Source organism: Delphinus delphis, chromosome 13, assembly GCF_949987515.2.
Source record: "Delphinus delphis chromosome 13, mDelDel1.2, whole genome shotgun sequence".
NCBI classification, from domain to species: domain Eukaryota; kingdom Metazoa; phylum Chordata; class Mammalia; order Artiodactyla; family Delphinidae; genus Delphinus; species Delphinus delphis.
In genome coordinates this window covers 23110224-23130725 of record NC_082695.1, presented here as the reverse complement: position 1 = coordinate 23130725, position 20502 = coordinate 23110224, and the positions used below count along the sequence as shown (strand labels likewise).

Sequence of the window (20502 nt, the reverse complement as noted above, 5' to 3'; positions counted from 1 at the left end):
TGCTAAAAATGTGTCCCCAGTTTGCACTGACTTTAGAGCCACAGGCCATATCTTCCAGTGAATAAAGTTAAGCAGCTAGTGTAGCCTCCTCCCTTTTCCCAGAGCGGGGCTGCCCTCACCATCACCACGCCACCCCGTTTCCCAGGCACCCTCGAATCCTCTACGGAGCTGGGAGCTCAGCCGAGCCTCAGGGTCCGGCGGCAGGACAATGGCCCCGTTGGCACATCCGAGACAAACGCGCCTTGTTGGGCCAGCGGCGGGGGCGCGACGCTGCGCCCCGGCGCGCTGAATGCGGCTTCTGTGCGACCCGGGCAGGCGCAGAGGGGAGGGGAGGGGGCCGGGCCCCGGGGCGCCCATTGGCCGCGGCGCCGGGGGGGCCGGGCCAGGCTGGCGGCAGCACCTGGCCGGAGAGGTTGCGGCGGCGGCGGGGGCGGGAACATGGTCCAGGCCCGGCCGAGCAGGGGGATCCGGCGGGTACGCCCCGCCGCCTTAGTAAGCGCCCGGGCGGCGCGGCCCGGGGCCGAGCCTGCACGCCAAGGCCGAGAAGGACGGGGACAAGGTACGTCCTGGGGGCCCAGCACCCATCACCAGATTGCGCCCTGCCTCAGTCTACCCCCTGGGGTCCAAGCCCGCGCTGCCCACGCCCGGAACTGGGGCTGCGCACGCCAGACTCTAGACCTGAGTGGTGAGGGAGTGCTACACTACCGCTTTGGGGCTCACGCACCTGTCCTAGCTGACAGAGGGTGGGAAGGCTGGGGCCTGCGGGGGGGCGGGGAGGGGGGTGGCGCAGGTTGGTGCTCGCCCGGCCCTTGGTTTCTTCCCCACGGTCCCATTTCCAGGGTTTACCCAGTCCTTGGTCTTGGGGCGGGTGGGGCTGGAGCTGGGCTGGAACTGGGAGTTCATTAATCATTAATCTTGGACATGGTGCCAGAGCCCTGGGGGAGGAGGGGCAGGGATCTTCCCTCTTCCCACCAGCCCTCCCCAGAAGAGGGGCCGTCAGAGCAGGGGCTGGGCATCAGCGTAAATAATGGATCCCCTCTGCCTGGGGAAGGCCCTGTCCTCTACCGCTTAGGGGGCAAGGCCACCAAGGAAAGGCTTGTGGGAGTGGGATAAACTCTGGTATCCAGGAATGGCCCCGTAGGTAACCCAACAGTTCCCTTGTTCCCTGGACCAGTGCTCAGAAAGGGGGTCCATCTTGGTCTGCCCCCATTGGTGCCAAGCCAAGGTGCTTTGGTAACATTACAGAACAAGGCTGTGGTTCCTTCCCAGCAGGGACCCCCTCCCACCTGCCTAGAGCAGGAGAGGTGATGGGCACACATCTGGCTGCAGTAACCCACACCAGTGGGAGGGAGGGAGAGAGGGTGGCAGACCTGACACCTGATCACCTGGGTTGCCCCGGTGACAGGTGCCATGGAAATCCTCAGGAGGACAGTCCAGTTCCAGAATCCAACCTCTGCCTTTACAAAGAGGGTGACATAAGGCCCAGAGACGGTAAGGCCATGGGCAGGCCTGAGCTGGAGCAGACCATGTGCTGCTGCATTGTCCCTTGCCCCTCAGAGGAGGCATTGTTACTAACCCTATTATCCAAGGGGGGAAACTGAGTTTCAGGGGGATTCGGTGACTTGCCCAAGGTCACATAGTTCAAATGTGGCTAAACTGACTCCAAATTCAGTGGCTTGCCCGAGTCCCCATTTCAGGACCCCAGCGTTGCTCAAGATCTGTCTGCCCTTCTGGGGTCCTAGCCTCTTAGACCTTCCATGACTGCCCCCAGCCCCCAGCTCAGGACCCCTCCCCCCTTGCCTCCCTAGCTCCCAGCTCTGCCTGACACTCGGGGGGTGGGCAGGCTGCTACCCTGGGAGCAGAGACAACAGAGCCCTGTTCCCAGCTGCCACCTCGGACTGCTTCCTCCCTGCTTCTCACTTGGGCAGAGCCCTGCCTGAAGGAATCCCTGTGGACAAAGAAGCACGCCTGCCTCCTGTGCATCCCCTTGTCTGATGCGCATGGGTCTGATATTTGAGGGCATGGGTCCAATCCAGCAAGGGAGGAGTGTGTCCTTCCCTCTAGGCTTTAAGGGACTAATTGTGTCACCCTGGTGAAAGAGGCAATGATTAACCTGGGAGAACGATACACAGATGTTGGAATTCCAGGCATGGCAACAGGCTTGTGAAGGGCTTCTTGCTTCCCTCAGACTGAGCAAGGAATATGGACCATCCCTGTTTAGGAACCCTGTCCTACTCCAGACAGGGAGGGCAGGATGGAGCAGAGCGCCCATGGGGGTCAGCAGGCTGGGGTCAGGGGAATAGCCAGGTGAGGAGTGATGGTTCAGAGGAAGTGGGGTTCCAGAGGAAACATGCTTTCCTACCTGCCAGCCCCAGGGCAGAGATGGGGTGTGGCTTGGGCACCCCCAGATCTGATCCCAGTGGTGCCCAGACTTGCCATGGGACCCTAGGCAAGTCCTTCTCTCTCTGTGCCTTGATTTTCTCAGATGTGAAATCTGGGAGTCAGGGACCTTGGGTCTGGAGCATGGGAAGTATGGGTGCTTGGATGGGGAGGGTGGCCCTCCAGGAGATGGTACTGGCGGGTCCTGCCTCTCCTGCCAGGTGGATCTAGAAGGGTCATGATAATAACCCGAGGTGTGTGCAGAGGGCTCCTTATGCCTCACCCCGTTTGATCCTCACAGCAAACCCGTGAGAAGGTTGAAGTATCCCCATTTGTTAGGAAACCAAGGCTCAGAGAGGGGAGGTCACCTGCCCAAGGTCGCCCAGCTGGGGAGCTGGGATTTATAGGCAGACCTCTCCAGGATTAGTGAGGCGGGCGGGAAGATCCAGGGCATTGTGCATAGCAAGTGCTCAGCACCTTTTAAAAAACCTTTATATTTTACATATTTTTATGCAAACAAGTGCATGATATCCCTTTAAAAAACATTTCAGTCATGCTAGAAGGTAAGGAGAATGATACTACCAACTCTCACATACTCACCTGAGGGCTTCTCAGTGATTTTGAAGCTAATAAAGAAGGGACTGACTACTTGCTTAACATGTGTTTTGCCACTCTTCAGTTAGAGCTACTTTGGGGCGACTCAAATCTGCCATCAGGAGGGGTGGTGATTTTGCCTGGACAAAGCAGCGAGGCAAGACCTGTGGGCTTGCTCGTAGTTCTGAGCCTCGGTGTCCCCGCCGTCACATGAGCTAGCAGGTGACACTAAGCGTGTCTGTGTGGTTGCCATTTGGAACCGTGGAAATAGGTGATTGACCCTGCAAGATCAAAAAGTTTTCTAGTCATCAAAGAACACTGCCTTCTTAATCAGCTGCCAGGCCTGGTACCCAGCTGCAGCCATTCCCCCAGCCAAGGGGGCAGTAGGAGCAAGCTGTCAGGGCTCCTTGACAAGTTTGGAGGTGGTCCTGAAAGCTGAAGTGCCCCTCGGGAGATCCTCCCCATCTCTACTCCAGCACCCCCTCCAGAGGGTCTCAGAGGGGGGAAGCTTCCAGATTCTTGCAAGTCAGTCCCCCAGCGCTCCTGGATGGAGGGCCAACCTCTCCATCTGCACCTTCAACTGTGCAGCTCACACTTTCCAGCTTCTTCTTGGTCCCAGACCCTTGCTGTCTCTTCCCCATTTTAGGACACTGAGGTTCAGAGAGGGCAGCATGCCTGCCATGGTCACACAACAAGGTGGGGCATGGTTCAGACTAGCCACGTTTCCCTCCTCCTCCAGCCAGACTGCAGTTTTTCAAAATGGAAACGTCGTTATTTTAATTTTTTCCAAAGTAATACAGACTCTTTGTAAAACAAAATTATATGTGTGTAAGTATATATTTATGTGCGTGTATGTGTGTACATATATGTGTGTATATATGTGTTTTTTTACTTCATTATATATTATGGGCATCATTTTAATGAGGACATATTAGACCATTTGAATGAATGTCACATATTTTTAACCATCCCCTCTTGTTGGACACTTAAGTTGTTTCTATTTTTCCCCTTCGCTAAATAATACTACAATGAACATCTTTGTGCTCCGTCTCAGATCTCTTGTTAGATTTTCTTCTTTGAACAAATTTCCACAGGTAGAAGTGCTGGGTCTGAGGACGGACACTTTTAGAGCTATAATAGTTGCTGTCAAATATGCATTCTAAGCACTGTAGGGAGAGTCTTTCTGCTCTATTCTTAAAGTCTCCTCCATTGTCCCCGTAAGATTCCCTTCCAGCCACAGGAAACAGCCCTAAGACACCCTCACTCCACCACCATCTCTGCCAGAGCCCTGTTCCTATGTGTGCGCACTGAACAAACAGCATGGATGCCCATCAGTCAGGGAATGGTTCACAGGAGCAGTGGTTCCACAGAATATTCTGTAGCCGATGTCTTTGGAGGCCCTTTATCTGCTCATTCTCCTCATATTCCACTGGCCAGAATTCAGTCACGTGAGGACACTGAACTGCAAGGGAGAATGGGAAATGTAGTTTAGCCATGTACCCAGGGAGAAAGGGAACTAACTGCCTTTGGAAATTGGAAAACACACTGTAGCTTCTGCCGCTGGGGCCCCCTACCCCAGCAAGTCTTCCTGGCCACGCTCCTCCCGCCTCCAGGCTGGATCAGGTGTTTTCTCTGTGCTCCAGGAAGCCCTGCCAGTGTGTCCTCTATCACAGCATCTGCAGCTGTCAGCTTGCTCCTCTCTCACGTCCAGCACTGAGAGCCCAAGCTCCGTGCACCGGGCATCAGGCACCCCAGTGCTGGGCACAGTGCAGGTGCTCAGTAAATACCTGCAGAACAGATCAATTTAAAACTCATTGTGATCACAAAACGATGTCCATAATCTATTGACATGTGAAAAAAACAAAATGTGCTCCCCAACAGAGACACCTCCTATTGCCTCTATTGATAGAAAAAATGTGAGGAGGCTTTTGCCGAAGCTTTAAGGGTGCTGCCCTCTGGGGATGGAGCTCTTTATATTTTTCTGTAATTGTCTGAACTTTTTTTCATTGAGCATGTGCTGCTTTTATAATTACAACAATTTTTTTCCGGTGGGGGCAGAACCAGCCGGAGCCGACGTCACTGACACTGGGGGAAGAGACCCCTCTGGCAGGGCTGGAGGCGCAGGTTCTGCAATCAACGCTCCCACTCTGGAAAGCTTGGCTTCACGTGGCTCTTCTTTTCCTTTTTTAAATTTATTTTATTGAAGTATAGTTGATTTACAATGTCGTGTGAGTTTCTGGTGTACAGCAAAGTGATTCAGTTATATATATATATATATTCCTTTCATATTCTTTTTCCATTATGGTTTATTACAGGATATTGAATATAGTTCCCTGTGCTATACAGTAGGACCTTGTTGTTTATCCATTCTATATATAATAGTTTGCATCTTCTAATCCCAAACATTTCTTACTTTAGAAAATGCTTTTATTGAGGTGTTTTCTTCATACTTCCCCAAACTGCTTACTAAATATGTAAAAAATCAGAGTAGTGTTTTATATCATAGCTTTTGATAAAAGCAATGAAAAGAGCCAAAGTTCTTGAGATGTTTTTTTTATTATTTTTTTTTTGCGCTACGCGGGCCTCTCACTGTTGTGGCCTCTCCCGCTGCAGAGCACAGGCTCCGGACACGCAGGCTCAGCGGCCATGGCTCACGGGCCCAGCCGCTCCGCGGCATGTGGGTTATTCCCGGACCGGGGCACGAACCCGTGTCCCCTGCATCGGCAGGTGGACTCTCAACCACTGCGCCGCCAGGGAAGCCCTTGAGATATTTTTAAAACAGTAATTGAGTCACATTTTCCTCTTTACCGTATCAAGATGCTGTTGTTTTATTGAGTTGCCCTTGTCTCAGACTTAAACTATCTTGAACTATTATCATGTTGTAATTGAGATAAAAGAGGAATTTGCTTTGCATCAGCACTAATTGGTTTATCAATATCCTGTACCATTTACATTTTAAAACTGAATGTCTGTAAGATGGTAAGGCATATCTGTACAAAGCCTTACAACTGGTAGTGTATAGGAAGCTGTTCAGAGTGTTATGTCTGTATTATAGCCAGTTTTAGGCTATGGTCACTTATCATAATCGAAAAACTAGTTACTAGTAACTTGTCCAGCCTCTAGACTAATTTTATGGGAGAGGAAATGTAAATTTCTGGAAGAAAAATTGCATACAAAATTAATTGGTGTTGACATAGGATTAGAGCATTAGTATGCATTTGCATCTTTAGAATTTCATCTTCGTTTTTCTGGATGTTAATGAATATATAATAAAAAAGTAAAAGCCTATGTTATGCTACACTGAAATTTCCCTCTATCTTTGCCAGTTTATCTTATATTCCGCTTCTTACTTTGAGTGTCACTGGATCAGAATGTTCCTTAGGCATCCTCTGGCATTCCTCAAATAATTTTCCTAGCAAAACTCTTATTAGATGATCATTTGCCATTCTAAAATGAAGTTTTTGTAGCATTAGTGCTTGTGTAAGTCTAACCCCAAAGGTCAGCTAATAAAGAACTGTATGAAAATCAGTTGAATCAAATTAATTGAATAAAATGTATACAATGCAATGCATGCATTGGCTACTAGAGTAGGGTTGTTATCAAAGAGGAAAGGAAGTGATCAAATTCCAAATAGAAATATTAAGAGCAGAAGCAACAAATAGATTTTTCCTTATTGTTGGCCTTGATCTACTATGACAAAAACAATATTTAGAAATATGAAACTTTCAATGTTTAATTTTTTCAAAACTATATATTACTGTTACAGATATATATGTGTGTCAATAAAATATTTATATGGCTCTTCTTTACTAGCTTCCCACTCTTCCCACGATCTCACCTCTTGCTCAAAAGCTTTCACTCCACTCCTACATGGACGAGGTTCTTACCCCTCTGTGACACTGGGCTTGTCACGTCCCCTCCCTGTGCCTCAGCTTCCTTATATACAACAAAGTGGGGGATCTAAAGGGCTCTCTGCAAAGATTATGAGGGTGCGTGATGCATGGGAAGTCCTGAGCACAGAACTGGGCTGTGGTCCAGAGTCCACGCTCATAAACCAGCATGTCTGCTATTTGATGCCAGCTCTGCCCCAACTTTCTCCCATGCATCCGTCTTCAAGCTAGCTCAGCCCAGAAAAGATAAAACATCTCTATCCCATGCCCTGGACCTGGTTCAGCACTCAGGGAGATCAGGACTCTGGGCCTCCCCTGTTTCGTGGGTGCTTGCTGGGCTGCTCCCCGGCTGGGTGGGGCTTTGGGGGAAAGAGCATTCAGAGCACACTGTCAGATGCCTGCTGCTCCTTGGGAGGGAATGGCAGCTGCTCGTCCTATGAAAGTGCTCGATGTGGGATAAATGACCGTCACAGTAGGGAGGGTGGGAGGGAGGGAGACGCAAGTGGGAAGAGATATGGGAACATATGTATATGTATAACTGATTCACTTTGTTATAAAGCAGAAACTAACCATCGTAAAGCAATTATACTTTTATACAATTGGAGCAATTATACTCCAATAAAGATGTTAAAAAAAAAAAGGAGGGTGGGAGGTAGATGTAAGAGGGAGGAGATATGGGGATGTATGTATATGTATAGCTGATTCACCTTGTTATACAGCAGAAACTATCACAACATTTTAAAGCAATTACATTCCAATAAAGATGTTAAAAATTTAATTAATTAATTAATTAAAAAACTGATGGTGATACCTGGGTTCCTAGAGCCCCACGCATGGGCCATGGTGGGAGCTCTGGGCATCAGTGCTGACGGAAGGATGTGGGGGGCTTTTCTGGGCACCCTCTGTCCATGGGCAAGGCTGAGCAAGAACAGACCTGAACCCAGCAAAGAACAGGATGCGAGAGATTCCAGTGCCTGGGCTGAGCCCGAGGGCCTCTGGCCCCAAGAACTGCCTCTTCCTAGGGAGACCTTGGGAAGGATCAGCATCTCTGATCAGCCCAGATTCCTCAAGGCTGGTCCAGGGTGTCCTGTGCCACCATCCCTCACACAGGGTGGAGGCAGGACAGGCAGGATTCCGTACCGTACTTCTTTGATAAAGGATTTGGAGGTCAGAGAGGTGGAATCTCATCAGACTCAGTACCTCCCAGCCCTGGTCAGATACTCTTCCTCCAGCAGGCCTTCCAGGTTGAGTTGCTTGCTCTCTGGGCTCTCACAGATTTTAGGCAAATCTTGGTCTCAGGTTGTGTCTTGGCATCTTTAAGCCCTAGAGTTTGGGAAGTCCCTGTTTTGACTCTGGTTCTGTCTGCTCTTTGCTAACTGTGTGACCTTGGGCAGGTGATTTCACCTCTCTGAGCTTTGGTATCTTTACCTGGGGAGTGGCTAACAATGGTACTTGACTCATAGGGTAGCTGTGAGACTTAAATGAGATGTGATTGGAGGAGAAATTAGCTTCCCCAAACTCACCTGCCTCCCTGTCCCTCCCATGGCCTTCAAGCCGGTCCCAGGCTCTCTGCCGGGCTCTGCGGCTGCTTGTCCTTGGCCCAAGGACGCCAGGGGCCTTGCTGAGCCATTGGATAAAGGAGCTGCCTGGCTGCTGAGGTCCAGAGAGGTTTGGGGACCACCCAGGGGGCAGAGGGCCAGGGCAGCACCTGCAGGGTACAGGGACATGCCACCTGCTCTCCCCAGGGAGGGAACTCATGAATATTCACACCCACTAGAGCATGAGGGAGCCAGCCAGCACACTCCTGGGTGTCATTGGAGCGTTCCTGTTTCCCAGTGACCACAGAGGCAGCCTGGGAATCAGATGTGGCTCAGTCAGGGAGAGGAAAGGGGCATCCAGACACGGCCGGAGGTGAGTGTGTCTTCCTCTGTCTCGCGCACAGGCCCCTGGGGGGAGCAGGACACCCTGGGACTGAGGCCTGCCTGGTGGTGATGCTCTAGGCAAGAAGGTTCACCATCCCGGGCTCGGTTTCCCCGTGTGCATGCTGTGGGGGATGAGTCCTGTTTCTCCTTTGTTCCCTGGAGTGTGCTGGTCCAGCCAAACAGGAGGATTGCTGGGCCTGGCCAGGAGCCAGCCATTGGCACAGACGGAGGGTGATGTGGCTAGGGTAGCCCAGAAGGAGAGGAATAGATAGGGTGAGCTAGGGAGGGGGGATGGTCTGCCCTGAGTGCCTGGGACTGTCACCACCATAGCAGAGGAAAGAGACTCAGGTTCTGGCCCTGTCTTTGCTACTGCTGCACTGTGTGACCTTGATGGTGGCTCTGCCGTTTCTGAGCCTCAGCCTCCTTGCTGCACTGTCTTCCAGGCTACAGGCCGTGAGGCTTGGGCCAGGCTGAGATTGTCCTTGGTACCCCATGGACTTAGACCTGGGACCGTCAGCTGCCTGCAAGCCTCAGCCTTCTGTGATGGAACATCCAGCTGTGCACACCCTCCTTCCCACGGGCTTGGGCTGGGCCTGGGACATGCCAGGCAGAGGCCGCCATGGACAAACAGGAACATGCACATTTCAGGCCAACAGATCTGAACTCGAATCCCAGCCCTGCCCGCTGCCTTGCTACCCTGGGCAAGTCACATCACCTCCCAGAGCCTCGGTTTCCCCATCTGCAAAATAGATGTGACAGTGGGATCTGCCTCCCAGGATAGCTGGATGGAGTCAGTGAGATGCTCTGGAGGAGACCCCATCCCAGGGCCTGGCTCATAGCAGGGCTCAAAAGTGAAATCAGAGGGTGGAAAGGGCCCAGGGCCCAGCACCTATCAGGGCAGGGCCCGGCTGGTTTTGAGGAAGCCAAAGTTGGGGAATGAACAAATGAATGAGGGAAGCAGGGATGGGGGTTGAGGGGGCGGTCCTGGGCGGGGCCAGGCAGAGCCTGATTGGTGGTGCTGGGAGGCAGGTCTGCCCCCTGCTGCCTGACCTGCACCCAGAGCCTTGCCAGCCGCCTCCCAGAGTTCCAGAAAGTGCCCTGGTGAGTGGGGCTCCTGGGGCAGGGGTGGGCCCCGGGGTTTTTTAGAGGGCAACAATCCGAATCCCTCCCCATTTTAAAGTCAGAGAAACCGAAGCCCAGGGCCCCACTCAGGGTTGGGGCTCACATCTGAGGCTCTGGCCTGGCCCAGGGCTCTGTCCTGATATTTGCTGGGACCCCTGAGGAACAGGAGGCTGGTGGGGTCACTTGAGGCAGGGGGCAGGTCTGTGCTTGGTCGGGTTGGGGGCAGCCACTCTTTGTTCAGGGGGAGACTACCCTGAGGGCGACAAAGACAGGAACCCAGAGCAGGTCCCCACGCTCTTTGAGCGGTAACTATGCGCTAGTCGTTTTGCCAGCAGGAAAAGCCAGCACTACCAGCTTCCCCACTTAACAGATGAGAAACTGAGGCTCCAAGGGGTTCCTGTGATTGAAACACAGGCCCGGGGCTTCCAGGTTGGCTCCTCCCCTCTCCTGAGGCCTCTTCGTGACCAGACCTTCGCCAGCTGACTTTACCCACCTCGCAAGCTTTATCTACTATTTAAATATAGTAAATACGTGTTATTGCCTTTTTCTGATTAAAAGTAATACATGCTCCTTAAAAAAAATGCAACCCTTACAGAAATGCATAATATAGAAAACGATTACCTTTTATACCCCTCCCCCAGCTACGCAGAGAATACCACTGTTAAAACTTAGAATATGCCCCTACAGTGGTTTCTTTCTGGGCCTATGTATATTTACCTATTGCCTATATGGATTTGGGGGCATAGTGTTCCAGAACTTTCTTTTTCCACATTAGTAGATCATGGTGTGTTTTCAAGCAAGTCCACTCAGCTCCACCTTGTTTCTTTTTCTTTTCCTTTTTTTTTTTTTTTTTTTTTTTGTTACGCGGGTACAGATGCCTCCATCTGGGAAGGGGCCTTGGTTTGTGGAACAGGTGCCCTGCTGATGGACACTGAGGTTGTTTCTAACTTTTTTCTGACCAAACCGCCATGAACACCCTTGCATGGGTGACTTTGCCCAAGTGTTTTTGCAGAATAGTTGGAATTGGAAGAGCTTGTACCTTCCTCCTTTGATAGGAGTACCGGAGACTCTCTCACACTCTCATCCACCCTTGACCCTGTCCACCTTGCCCACCTAAGAGTGAACAGAGATATGTCATTGTCACCAGGGAAGCCAAATTCCCTCTTATATAGTTCCTTCCTCTGCAAATTTCTTCTTCATGTCCTTTCCTGTGAGGACAACTTTCTAGATGAGAAGCGGAAAACTCAGGGGCTAGTCAGGCAGACCTGGAGTACCCATTCTCTGGGAAAGGTTTGTGGGTGCCTCCGGTCACTTTTCCAGGGGGAATTACATAGGGTCCTCCTCCAGGCTGACTGGCTGACCTCTGGCTGCAGGGTCAGTGGTGACGTGCCATGCGTGTGATCACGGGGCAGCACGCGTGATCCCTCTTGGCCTCTGGGGCCCAGGGCCTAGTGCAGCATGCACCACAGCAGCAGTGGAAAGTTTTGGACCTTGGCTTTGTAGCTAAGGGGCAGTGGGAAGGCTCCCAAGTCCCAGCTCTCTCCTGGACACCCCATGGCTTAGCCTGAACTGCCCCCATTACAGCTCAGGCCTCAGCCCCCTGCCGACAGGGTTGCCACAGTTAGACCTAAAACCTACTACCCCCCAAACTGAAAACAAACAAAAAAACCAGGACATCTAGTTAAATTTGATATTCAGAGACATATTGAATAATTTTTAGTATAACTATATCCCTGGCAATATTTGGGACACGTGTATACTAAAAAAAGTTTTATTTGTTGTGGGGTTTTTTTAAAATTTTATTTATCTTTGGCTGCTTTGGGTCTTTGTTGCTGCACATGGACTTTCTCTAGTCGCATGAGCAGGGGCTACTCTTCATTGCGGTGTGCAGGCTTCTCATTGCGGTGGCTTCTCTTGCTGTGGAGCACGGGCTCCAGGCACGCAGGCTTCAGTAGTTGTGGCACACGGGCTCAGTAGTTGTGGCTTGCAGGCTCTAGAGCGCAGGCTCAGTAGTTGTGGTGCACGGGCTTAGTTGCTCCATGGCATGTGGGATCTTCTCAGACTAGTGCTCAAACCCGTGTCCCCTGCATTGGCAGGTGGATTGTTAACCACTGCGCCACCAGGGAAGTCCCTATTCGTTGTTTATCTGAAATTCATACTTACCCGGTTAACCCTGCCTGCCGGCAGTTGGAGAAAAGATGGGCATGTGGGCAGAGGCCGGGCTGGCTGTGTGATCTGAGCCCTCTCCTTCCTCGCTCTGAGCCTCAGTTTCTCCATCTGGCTCCCCTACAGATCCCATGGGCACGGGGGCCAGTAAGGAGAGATGAGGAGCCTTGGCCCCTCACTGGGAAGCTGGGAAGGGTGGCACGGGGGACAGGTGGGCTGGCTGGGCCTTCTGAAAGGTGAGGGATTCGGGCCCAGGCCCCTCCCTGTAGACAAACCTGGCCCCAGGCCTGGGGGGACAGAGCACTGGGAAAGGGTCTTCTTTTCCTTTTTACTTACAACATGATTTCATCATGAAGCCCCAAAAGGTGTAAAAAATAAACTAATGAACACCCACGTACCCACCACTCAGCTTAAAAGTTAAAACAGAACCAGGCAGCAGAACCTTCTCCCTGCCACACTCCCTAGCCTCTCTTTGCATTGGCTTTGCCCAGCGGGTCCATCTGCAGCCCAGAGTCTTCCTGTCCCTGTCTGGACCTGCTGGGGGGCCACAGAGCTGGCAAAGGCAGGTCCCAATGTTGAAGGCTGCCTCTCAAGCCAGCCAGGCCTGAGATGGTGGTGGGGGCTCCCTGCGGCCAGCCCCCTAACGCTTTCCCTGCTCTGTACTCCCCACAGGTGTCTGAGATGCCGCTGCCACAGAAGAAGCGCTGGGAGTCCATGGCCAAGGGGCTGGTGCTGGGAGCACTCTTCACCAGCTTCCTGCTACTGCTGTACTCCTACGCCGTCCCCCCGCTGCACACTGGCCTGGCCTCCACGTGAGTGGCCCTGCTGGGCAGCTGAGGGCTGGGGGTGGGGGAGGGTTGGCTCCTGCCCCCGTGACCACGGTTACCTCCTGGGTGGCCACCCTGTGCCCTTCATCATGCTGTGCCAGGCAGAAATCCCACTGAGAGCAGAACACCCTGTGGAACCCTAGGCCTCAGTGTCCTCATCTGTGAAGTGGGTATAGTAACAGAGCCTGACATGGAGCATAAGAATCAAATAACACCATCTGCGCGGTGGGCTCCAATGGGGCCAGGAGGTGGGGAGGACCTGTCCAAGAGCACACAGCTGGCACAGGCCTGGATTCAAACTGGGGTCTGTCTGCCTCCAAGCCTGGCTCCTAAGCATGAGTCCACCCCACCTCCCCACAGGGCTGTTCTGCCCAGGACGCAGCACAGCCTGTGCCCTTAATTGGAGGTATTAAGTTGAACTAGAGGAAACTGCTAATAACTGACCATTTTCGGCCTGCAAAGTTTCATGTGGTCCTACCTAATGCTAATTCATGATAAATGTACTTAACAGTGGCCATGAATGAGACGTGTTATTGTCCTCACAGCAACACCATGAACAGGCTTATTGTCCCCGTTTCACAGATGAGGAAAGTTAAGGCCAGAGAAGCCAAACAACTGACCTAGGCCTTGCAGCCTGAATGCAGGCCCATCTGGTCCCTGGGCTCCCCTGCCACACACCCCACCCCCAGCAGCCCGCTCTCTAGACCTGGGGTAGCGGAGCCCAGGGTGCTAAGTCCTGAGGCTCTGCCACCACTCCATCCCAAGCAGGACCCCCGAGGGCGCAGCACCCTGCTCCCCGGCCCTGAGCGAGCCAGAGGCACTGACCCTGGCCAACGGCTCGGTGGGAGGCTGCCAGCCAAGGCGCGACATCGTGTTCATGAAGACGCACAAGACGGCCAGCAGCACGCTGCTCAACATCCTGTTCCGCTTCGGCCAGAAGCACGGGCTCAAGTTCGCCTTCCCCAACGGCCGGAACGACTTCGACTACCCGGCCTTTTTCGCACGCAGCCTGGTGCAGGACTACCGGCCCGGGGCCTGCTTCAACATCATCTGCAACCACATGCGCTTCCACTACGACGAGGTCCGGGGCCTGGTGCCGCCCAATGCCACCTTCATCACTGTGCTCCGCGACCCCGCCCGCCTCTTCGAGTCCTCCTTCCACTACTTTGGCTCCGTGGTGCCCTTCACGTGGAAACTCTCAGGCCGCGACAAGCTGGCCAAGTTCCTGCAGGACCCAGACCGCTACTACGACCCCCACGGCTACAACGCCCACTACCTCCACAACCTGCTCTTCTTCGACCTGGGCTACGACAGCGACCTGGACCCCGGCAGCCCGCAGGTGCAGGAGCACATCCTGGAGGTGGAGCGCCGCTTCCACCTCGTGCTCCTGCAGGAGTATTTCGACGAGTCGCTAGTGCTGCTCAAGGACCTGCTGTGCTGGGAGCTGGAGGACGTGCTCTACTTCAAGCTCAATGCCCGCCGCGCCTCGGCAGTGCCGCGCCTCTCCGGCGAGCTGTACCGGCGCGCCACAGCCTGGAACGTGCTGGACGCCCGCCTCTACCGCCACTTCAACGCCAGCTTCTGGCGCAAGGTGGAGGCGTTTGGGCGCGAGCGCATGGCCCGCGAGGTGGCCGCCCTGAGGCGCGCCAACGAGCGCATGCGCCGCATCTGCATAGACGGCGGCCACGCGGTGGATGCGACCGCCATCCAGGACTCGGCCATGCAGCCCTGGCAGCCGCTGGGCACCAAATCCATCCTGGGCTACAACCTCAAGAAGAGCATTGGGCGGCGGCACGCGCAGCTCTGTCGGCGCATGCTCACACCCGAGATCCAGTACCTGATGGACCTGGGCGTCAACCTGTGGGTCACCAAGCTCTGGAAGCTCATCCGGGACTTCCTGCAGTGGTGACGCCCGCCCGTGGAGGAGGGCTGAGCAGGGGCCCGCTGGCCTCCCCCCACGGCCCTCCTGGTGCCACCCCAGCCCCTGGGGTGAGGCGGGGCTACTGCAGGGGTGCGACCAGCCAAGGACTGGGCCCACTGCACACAGGGCCTGAGATCAGTATTTGACTAATTATAGTTTTTGGTTTTTCGTTTTTCGTTTTTTAAATTAAATCCCCTTCCCTCCAAAAAAGAATGTTCTATTTTCTGGCTCCCCTTAAAGGGGAGACTTCAGAAGTAAAAGAATTTGATGTGTTTTTGTTAATCAGCCTCAGTGGTGCTGACTGGCGGGGCCCTGGTGTGTGTGGGATGACTGGTCGGGATTGGGGGAACCCAAGGGAGCATGATGGGCACCTGAGCGTGTCTGTGGGGCAGAGCCCAGTGGTATGGCAGGGTTTGGTGTGTATCTGTCACATGCTGAAGCCCTGTGTGGTTGAAGGGGTCCCATGAGCTACCAAGACCTGGAAGATTGTGTGTGTGTGTGTGTGTGTGTGTGTGTGTGTGTGTGTGTGTGTGTGTGTAACAGGGAGGTGGGGAGAACTTGGTGGAGCCGTGAACAGCAGGCCCAGGGCCCAGGCTAACGGTTCCTCGTGCAATCTCATTAGTCCTCACAATAATCCTTTGAGGTAGGCACAATTACCATCCCATATTACACATGTGGGATTTGACATTCTGAGAGCAGGAAGGAAATGCTTGAGGTCATGTTGCAAGATGTACCAGACCCAGTACTAAGCCATCTCTCTGGGAACCCAAACCCTTTCCATAGCCAATGTCTGTTCACCCATCCCTGCCTGCCCCCTTTCCCCTACTGACCACTCCAGGCTGCCTCACCATCTGCTTGTGCTCTAACCCTACCTAAGTCCTGGGTTTTCCCCTTCCACCCTGGAGTTCAGTTTAATTAATCCAAAAAACATTTTATATTCATTAGATGTCTGTAGTGCGCCCCAGCCTTGAGCTGGCCCTGAGCGGACAGCAGTCAGCAAGTTGGCTTAGACCCTCCTGGAGCTCATGTCCAGAGAGCAACCAAGGCATGTCGGGTATGATCAACCATGGCAGGGGTGTGTCAGCTCTAACCATCTGCTTCCGTCAGCCTCCCCGGGGAACAGAGGCCCTTCCTCAAGTCTCTAACCAGTAGCCAGCAGCCAGATATGAAAGGCAGAAACCACAGCCAGGAGATTCGTTACTGGAGACCTGTTTGTGCCAGGTTCCAAGCCAAGTGCTTACATAACTTATCTGAATACCTACAACATCCTAGCTTTATAGATCAAAGCTCAGAGAGGTTGAGTGACCTACCCAAGGTCACACAGCTAATTAGGGCCAGGGTCAGAATTCAAAGTCAGATCAGTCAGCCAGATCACTCAACCTCCCTGGGCTTGAGTCAATCTTCCTCCTGGGAGGAAGCTTCTGGTCCAAGGAGGGTAGGAAGGAGTTAGGGTGACCAACTGTTTCACTTTTCTAGAACTGTCCCGGTTTTAGCACTGAAAGTTCCCACATTGAAGGAAGTGCCTCAGTCCTGGGCAACTAAGACAGTTGGTCAGTATGGGACAGGTTTGACCCCACCAACCCTCTGGGACCACTGCCTACACCCTCATAATATTCCTTGTGGCAAGAAATTAGCACAGCCTTGGAGTCTTTATTTAATTCATAGGGAGAAAAATAAGCAAAAATAAATAAATAAAACTGACAACATCTAAGACTATTTGCAGGAAAAGATGTAACTGACCCCACATTTATTAGAGAATTCTCCCTCCTTTTATTAATCAAAGAGAGACGTGACTCAGTGCAATATGATAGCTTCCTGGGTTTGTGGAACCCCATAATTCTATTTCCTTGGACCCCTAAAGGCCTAGAAATGCCCATAATAATATTATATATAATTACATTATTTATTATTATTAATACTGGCCCTTTTAGGTCATTTCAAGATCCAAGGAGAACAGTTCTGGCAGTTAGTAGATGCTAAGAACATAAATTACTTCATCAGCATTTACTATCTGCCTGGTTTGTTTTAAAAGCATTATAGTTATTAACTCCTTTATTAATGTAATTAATACTTTGATAATGAGTAGTTGCCAGGTACTGAGCAACCACTCTGTGCTCAGCCCTGTGCCATGTGGGAACATGCACAATTCCCTTTGCTCCCCCAAGGAGGTGACTGACATGCAGAGAGGCAGAGCAACCAGCCCAGGGTCACCCAGCCAGCAGCCATAGAGGCAGGATGCAAACCTAGGTCAGTCAGATGCCGAGGCTGGTGCTTGCGGCCTCCAGACCTTCAGCGCCATTCCAGTTGGCCACCTCAGCCTCAGGACTGAGGGCTGTCCCATGGCTGAAAAAGTATGAGGTCTCCAAGGGGCTCTGCAGGGGTAGCCTTCAGGAACCAGACTGCTCTTGCTACACCTGAGCAGCAGAAGGCGCCATGGTACCAAGTTCGGTCTTGCCTAGTTCTGACCTTCCTGGCCAGTGGGAGCTGGGGGCGCCCATGGTGACCAGGCATCTGTAGACCGGACACGTGAGAGCCAGGGCAGGGATCAAGGCTGCCCCCTGGGAGAAATTAAGTGAAACCACATGTCCCGCTCCGTTATGGGTTGAACTGTATCCCTTAAAAAGATGCATTGACGTCCTAACCCTCAGTCCCCTATGACTGACATTATCTGGATATAGGGTCTTTGTACATATAATCAAGTGAAGACAAGGTCATTGGAGTGGGCCCTAATCCAATATGGCTGGTGTCCTGATAAGAGATGGAAATGCCATGTGAAGGCACAGACACACAGGGACAACACCATGTGAAGACAGGCAGAGGTTGGCATGATATAGCAACAAGCCAAGGAACGCCAAGGGTGATGGCCACCTCCGGAAGCTAAGAGGCAATGAAGGAGTCTATCCAGAGCTTGAGGGAATGTGACACTGTCAACACCTTGATTTCAGACTTCTAGCCTCCAGATCTGTGAAAGAATAAACTGTTGTTTTAAGCCACCCAGTTTGTGGTACTTTGTTACAGCAGCCCCAGGACACTAACACACTCTCCTGGGTGAGGCATCTCCCCCTCACCTGAACCCCTCCTTTCCTCCCTCCCCCAGGCTCGCCCCTAGGAGCCACCCTCCACCTGTAGCCAGAGGCTGTCCTCTGCTCCAAGCCCTCCACTATCCTCCTTTCCATTGAGGAAAAGCCAGGCAGCTGCATGCCTCTGGGGCTTCGCACATGCTGTTCCCTCTACTATAAGGCCCCCTTACTTTTGCAGGCCTAATACTGCTACGTGTTTTCAAAGCAAGTTCTGCCTCTTCCTCTGGGTGTCCTTCCCTGACAGCCCAGCCCCCAAGCTAGCTTAGGGCCACCAGGCTCCCCATCTCAGCTCTGCTTGCCCAGGGCCAGAGCCGTGGATTTGCTTGTCTGAGAGGCCCTCCAGGATGCGGCCCGGGTCTTATGGAAACAATATGCCTCCAGTGCCCAGACCAGTGCCTGGCACACAGTCAGTTCTTAATAAATGTTGAAAGACAGAGGAAAGGGACTTCCCTGGTGGTCCGGTGATTAGGACTCTGTGCTTCCACTGTAGGGGTCTCTGGTCTCACTCCTGGTTGGGGAACTAAGATCCCTCATGCCATGTGGTGTGGCCAAAAAAAAAAGAGGACAGAAAAAAAGGAAATAGGGAGAAAGGAAAAAAGGAAGGAAGAGAGAAAAGAAGAAAGGAGGGAGGGAGGGAACAGGTAAAAAAGATAGAGTGAAAATAGGGCAGAGGGGAGAAAGGGAGCTATTTCGCCCTTGAGGGCCTTCTTCATACTTGTCCTAACTGACTGGGGCCTGTGTCCCTGGGAAAGATAATAGATTAGCCAAGGCACGCAAGTGCTGGAATGAGTTCATTAGCTGAAGGCTCACATGACACTGGGGCGGGACACAGGTCAGGTAAGTCTTGACACGGGCAGGTAGAGGCAGGGAGTCTGGAGAGTGGGTGGCCCTGGGCACCCACGAGCACAGAGAGCCATATAAGAACTGAAAAAGGAGAGGTGGCCACTCCCAGCTTCCCTGGACATCACATCTTTGGCAAACTCTTATTGAGTACCTACTGTGTACAGCGTGCCACAGTGGGAGTGCTTTTCTCAGACAAGTGCCTACTGTGTGCAAGCCCCGTGCCCGCCGCATTCACTGGACTGGGACTCACTTCCCAGCAAATAAAACCAATTAGAAAAGACCTTGCAGAAGAGGAGGGCTTTGATTATAGGCCTTGAGGGAGGCAGGGATTGGATGCAGGGTGTTGCAAGGAAGGGCATTCCAGGGAGAGGGAACAGCATAAGAAAAACTGGACAGGTAATAGTGGAGAGGCAAGGGGGCTGGAATAAGGAGGAGAGCAGGAGAAATCCGCTCAGCAAGGACAGCAAATGATCTTGCGCTCTAGGCTACGGAGTTTGCAGTTTCTCCTGAGAGTGACAAGGAGCCAAGGGAGGCTTTGGAGGAGGCGCAGGACTACTCAAAGGTGGGCTTCGGAGGTGCTGGGGTGGGGAACCAGGGAGAGGAATGGGGGCCTGAGCCAGGGAAGGAGCAGGGGAGGGTGGCCCACACTTGCCCCTTGTGGCTAAAGCTCTAGCCTATGGGTCTGTGGGGTTCTAGGGAGACCTCGCCCTACAAGAGAGGCAGATCCACTCCAGTTACTCCCGTGCAAGGCTAAGGAGGGAGCATCTCGGGCTCAGCGAGGCGCCCCAGGTGTGTGCTCTGCCTGGCGCCGGCATGTGAGAGACAGAGTCCTGAGTAAGCTCCAAGTTCAGACGGTCCTGATTGTCACCCAACTGCTGCACGGCTCGGGCACTCCACTTCCATCTTCCAGGCTCCGGGAGGAACAGTAAGGGGTTCACAGAGCAGGGATGCCTTTGTCCGAGAAGCAGGCACAAAGCCCAACACGTGGTCCCAGATTAGAGGTGAAGCTGCTGGTGCCCTGCCCGTGTCCCCTGCCCTTATCCCCTCAACCTCACCACCCCCCGAGGCCTTTCTCCAGCCTCCAGGGCCACAGGTGCCAGCAGGATCGTCAGCCCCTGGAGCAGCCCTCAAGCAAAGGTGTCTAAAGACCCTCAGACCCTGGGCGGGACTCTGAGGTGAGCGTTCCACACTGTCTCCCATTATCCCCATTGGGATCGACTTGTCCTTATTTTCTTCATTACTTCCCCGTACAGCCACCTCCCCACCTCTGTCTCACTTCCTCACTCTCCTATTTGTGTTTCCCCGGATCACCTCCGGAATAAGCTCCTTGCACTGGAGTGCTTATCTCAGACAAGTGCCTGTTGTGTGCAGGTCCCGTTCATGCAGCATGATCCCACGTGTCCTCGTCTTGGGCTCTGGCTTTCTGCTTGTCCAGGGGTGGGGGAGCTGACTGTAGCCAGGAGTCTCCTGTCACCCCTCACCTGAAGGCTGGGTGTGGCCCAGCTCAGGGTTGCACATCCATCCACCTGCTGGGTCTGGGTCTGGGAAGTCTCTCCTCACCCCCGATGCCACATGCCCTAAAGGCTGTGATGAATCATGGGCAGTTGCTCCAGACACGTGGGGTGGTAATTGGAGCCTGGGACATGTCGGGGCACAATGACAGTGGTTTCAGACCTCTGTTGGGTGTGAGTGGTGGCCTTCCTGGCTCAAGGAAGCATCTGATGGGACTGCAGGAGTAGAGGGTGGGGACTGAGAGGC

At 53.0% G+C, this 20502-nt stretch overlaps 1 protein-coding gene across 3 annotated transcripts; it reads left to right on the top strand.

Annotated features, from left to right (window-relative positions):
- Positions 1-437: 437 nt before the first annotated feature.
- Positions 438-15291, top strand: GAL3ST1 (galactose-3-O-sulfotransferase 1). 3 transcript variants are annotated; one of them, XM_060028340.1, is made up of 3 exons: positions 438-559; positions 12746-12885; positions 13669-15291. In XM_060028340.1, exons 2-3 carry the CDS (start codon positions 12755-12757, stop codon positions 14807-14809), a joined length of 1272 nt encoding a protein of 423 aa, XP_059884323.1. In that variant the 5' UTR covers positions 438-559; positions 12746-12754; the 3' UTR covers positions 14810-15291. The 3 variants fall into 3 exon arrangements, with proteins under 3 accessions (XP_059884323.1, XP_059884322.1, XP_059884321.1); XM_060028339.1 differs by lacking the exon at positions 438-559 and adding an exon at positions 8755-8774; XM_060028338.1 differs by lacking the exon at positions 438-559 and adding an exon at positions 9806-9886.
- Positions 15292-20502: the final 5211 nt, after the last annotated feature.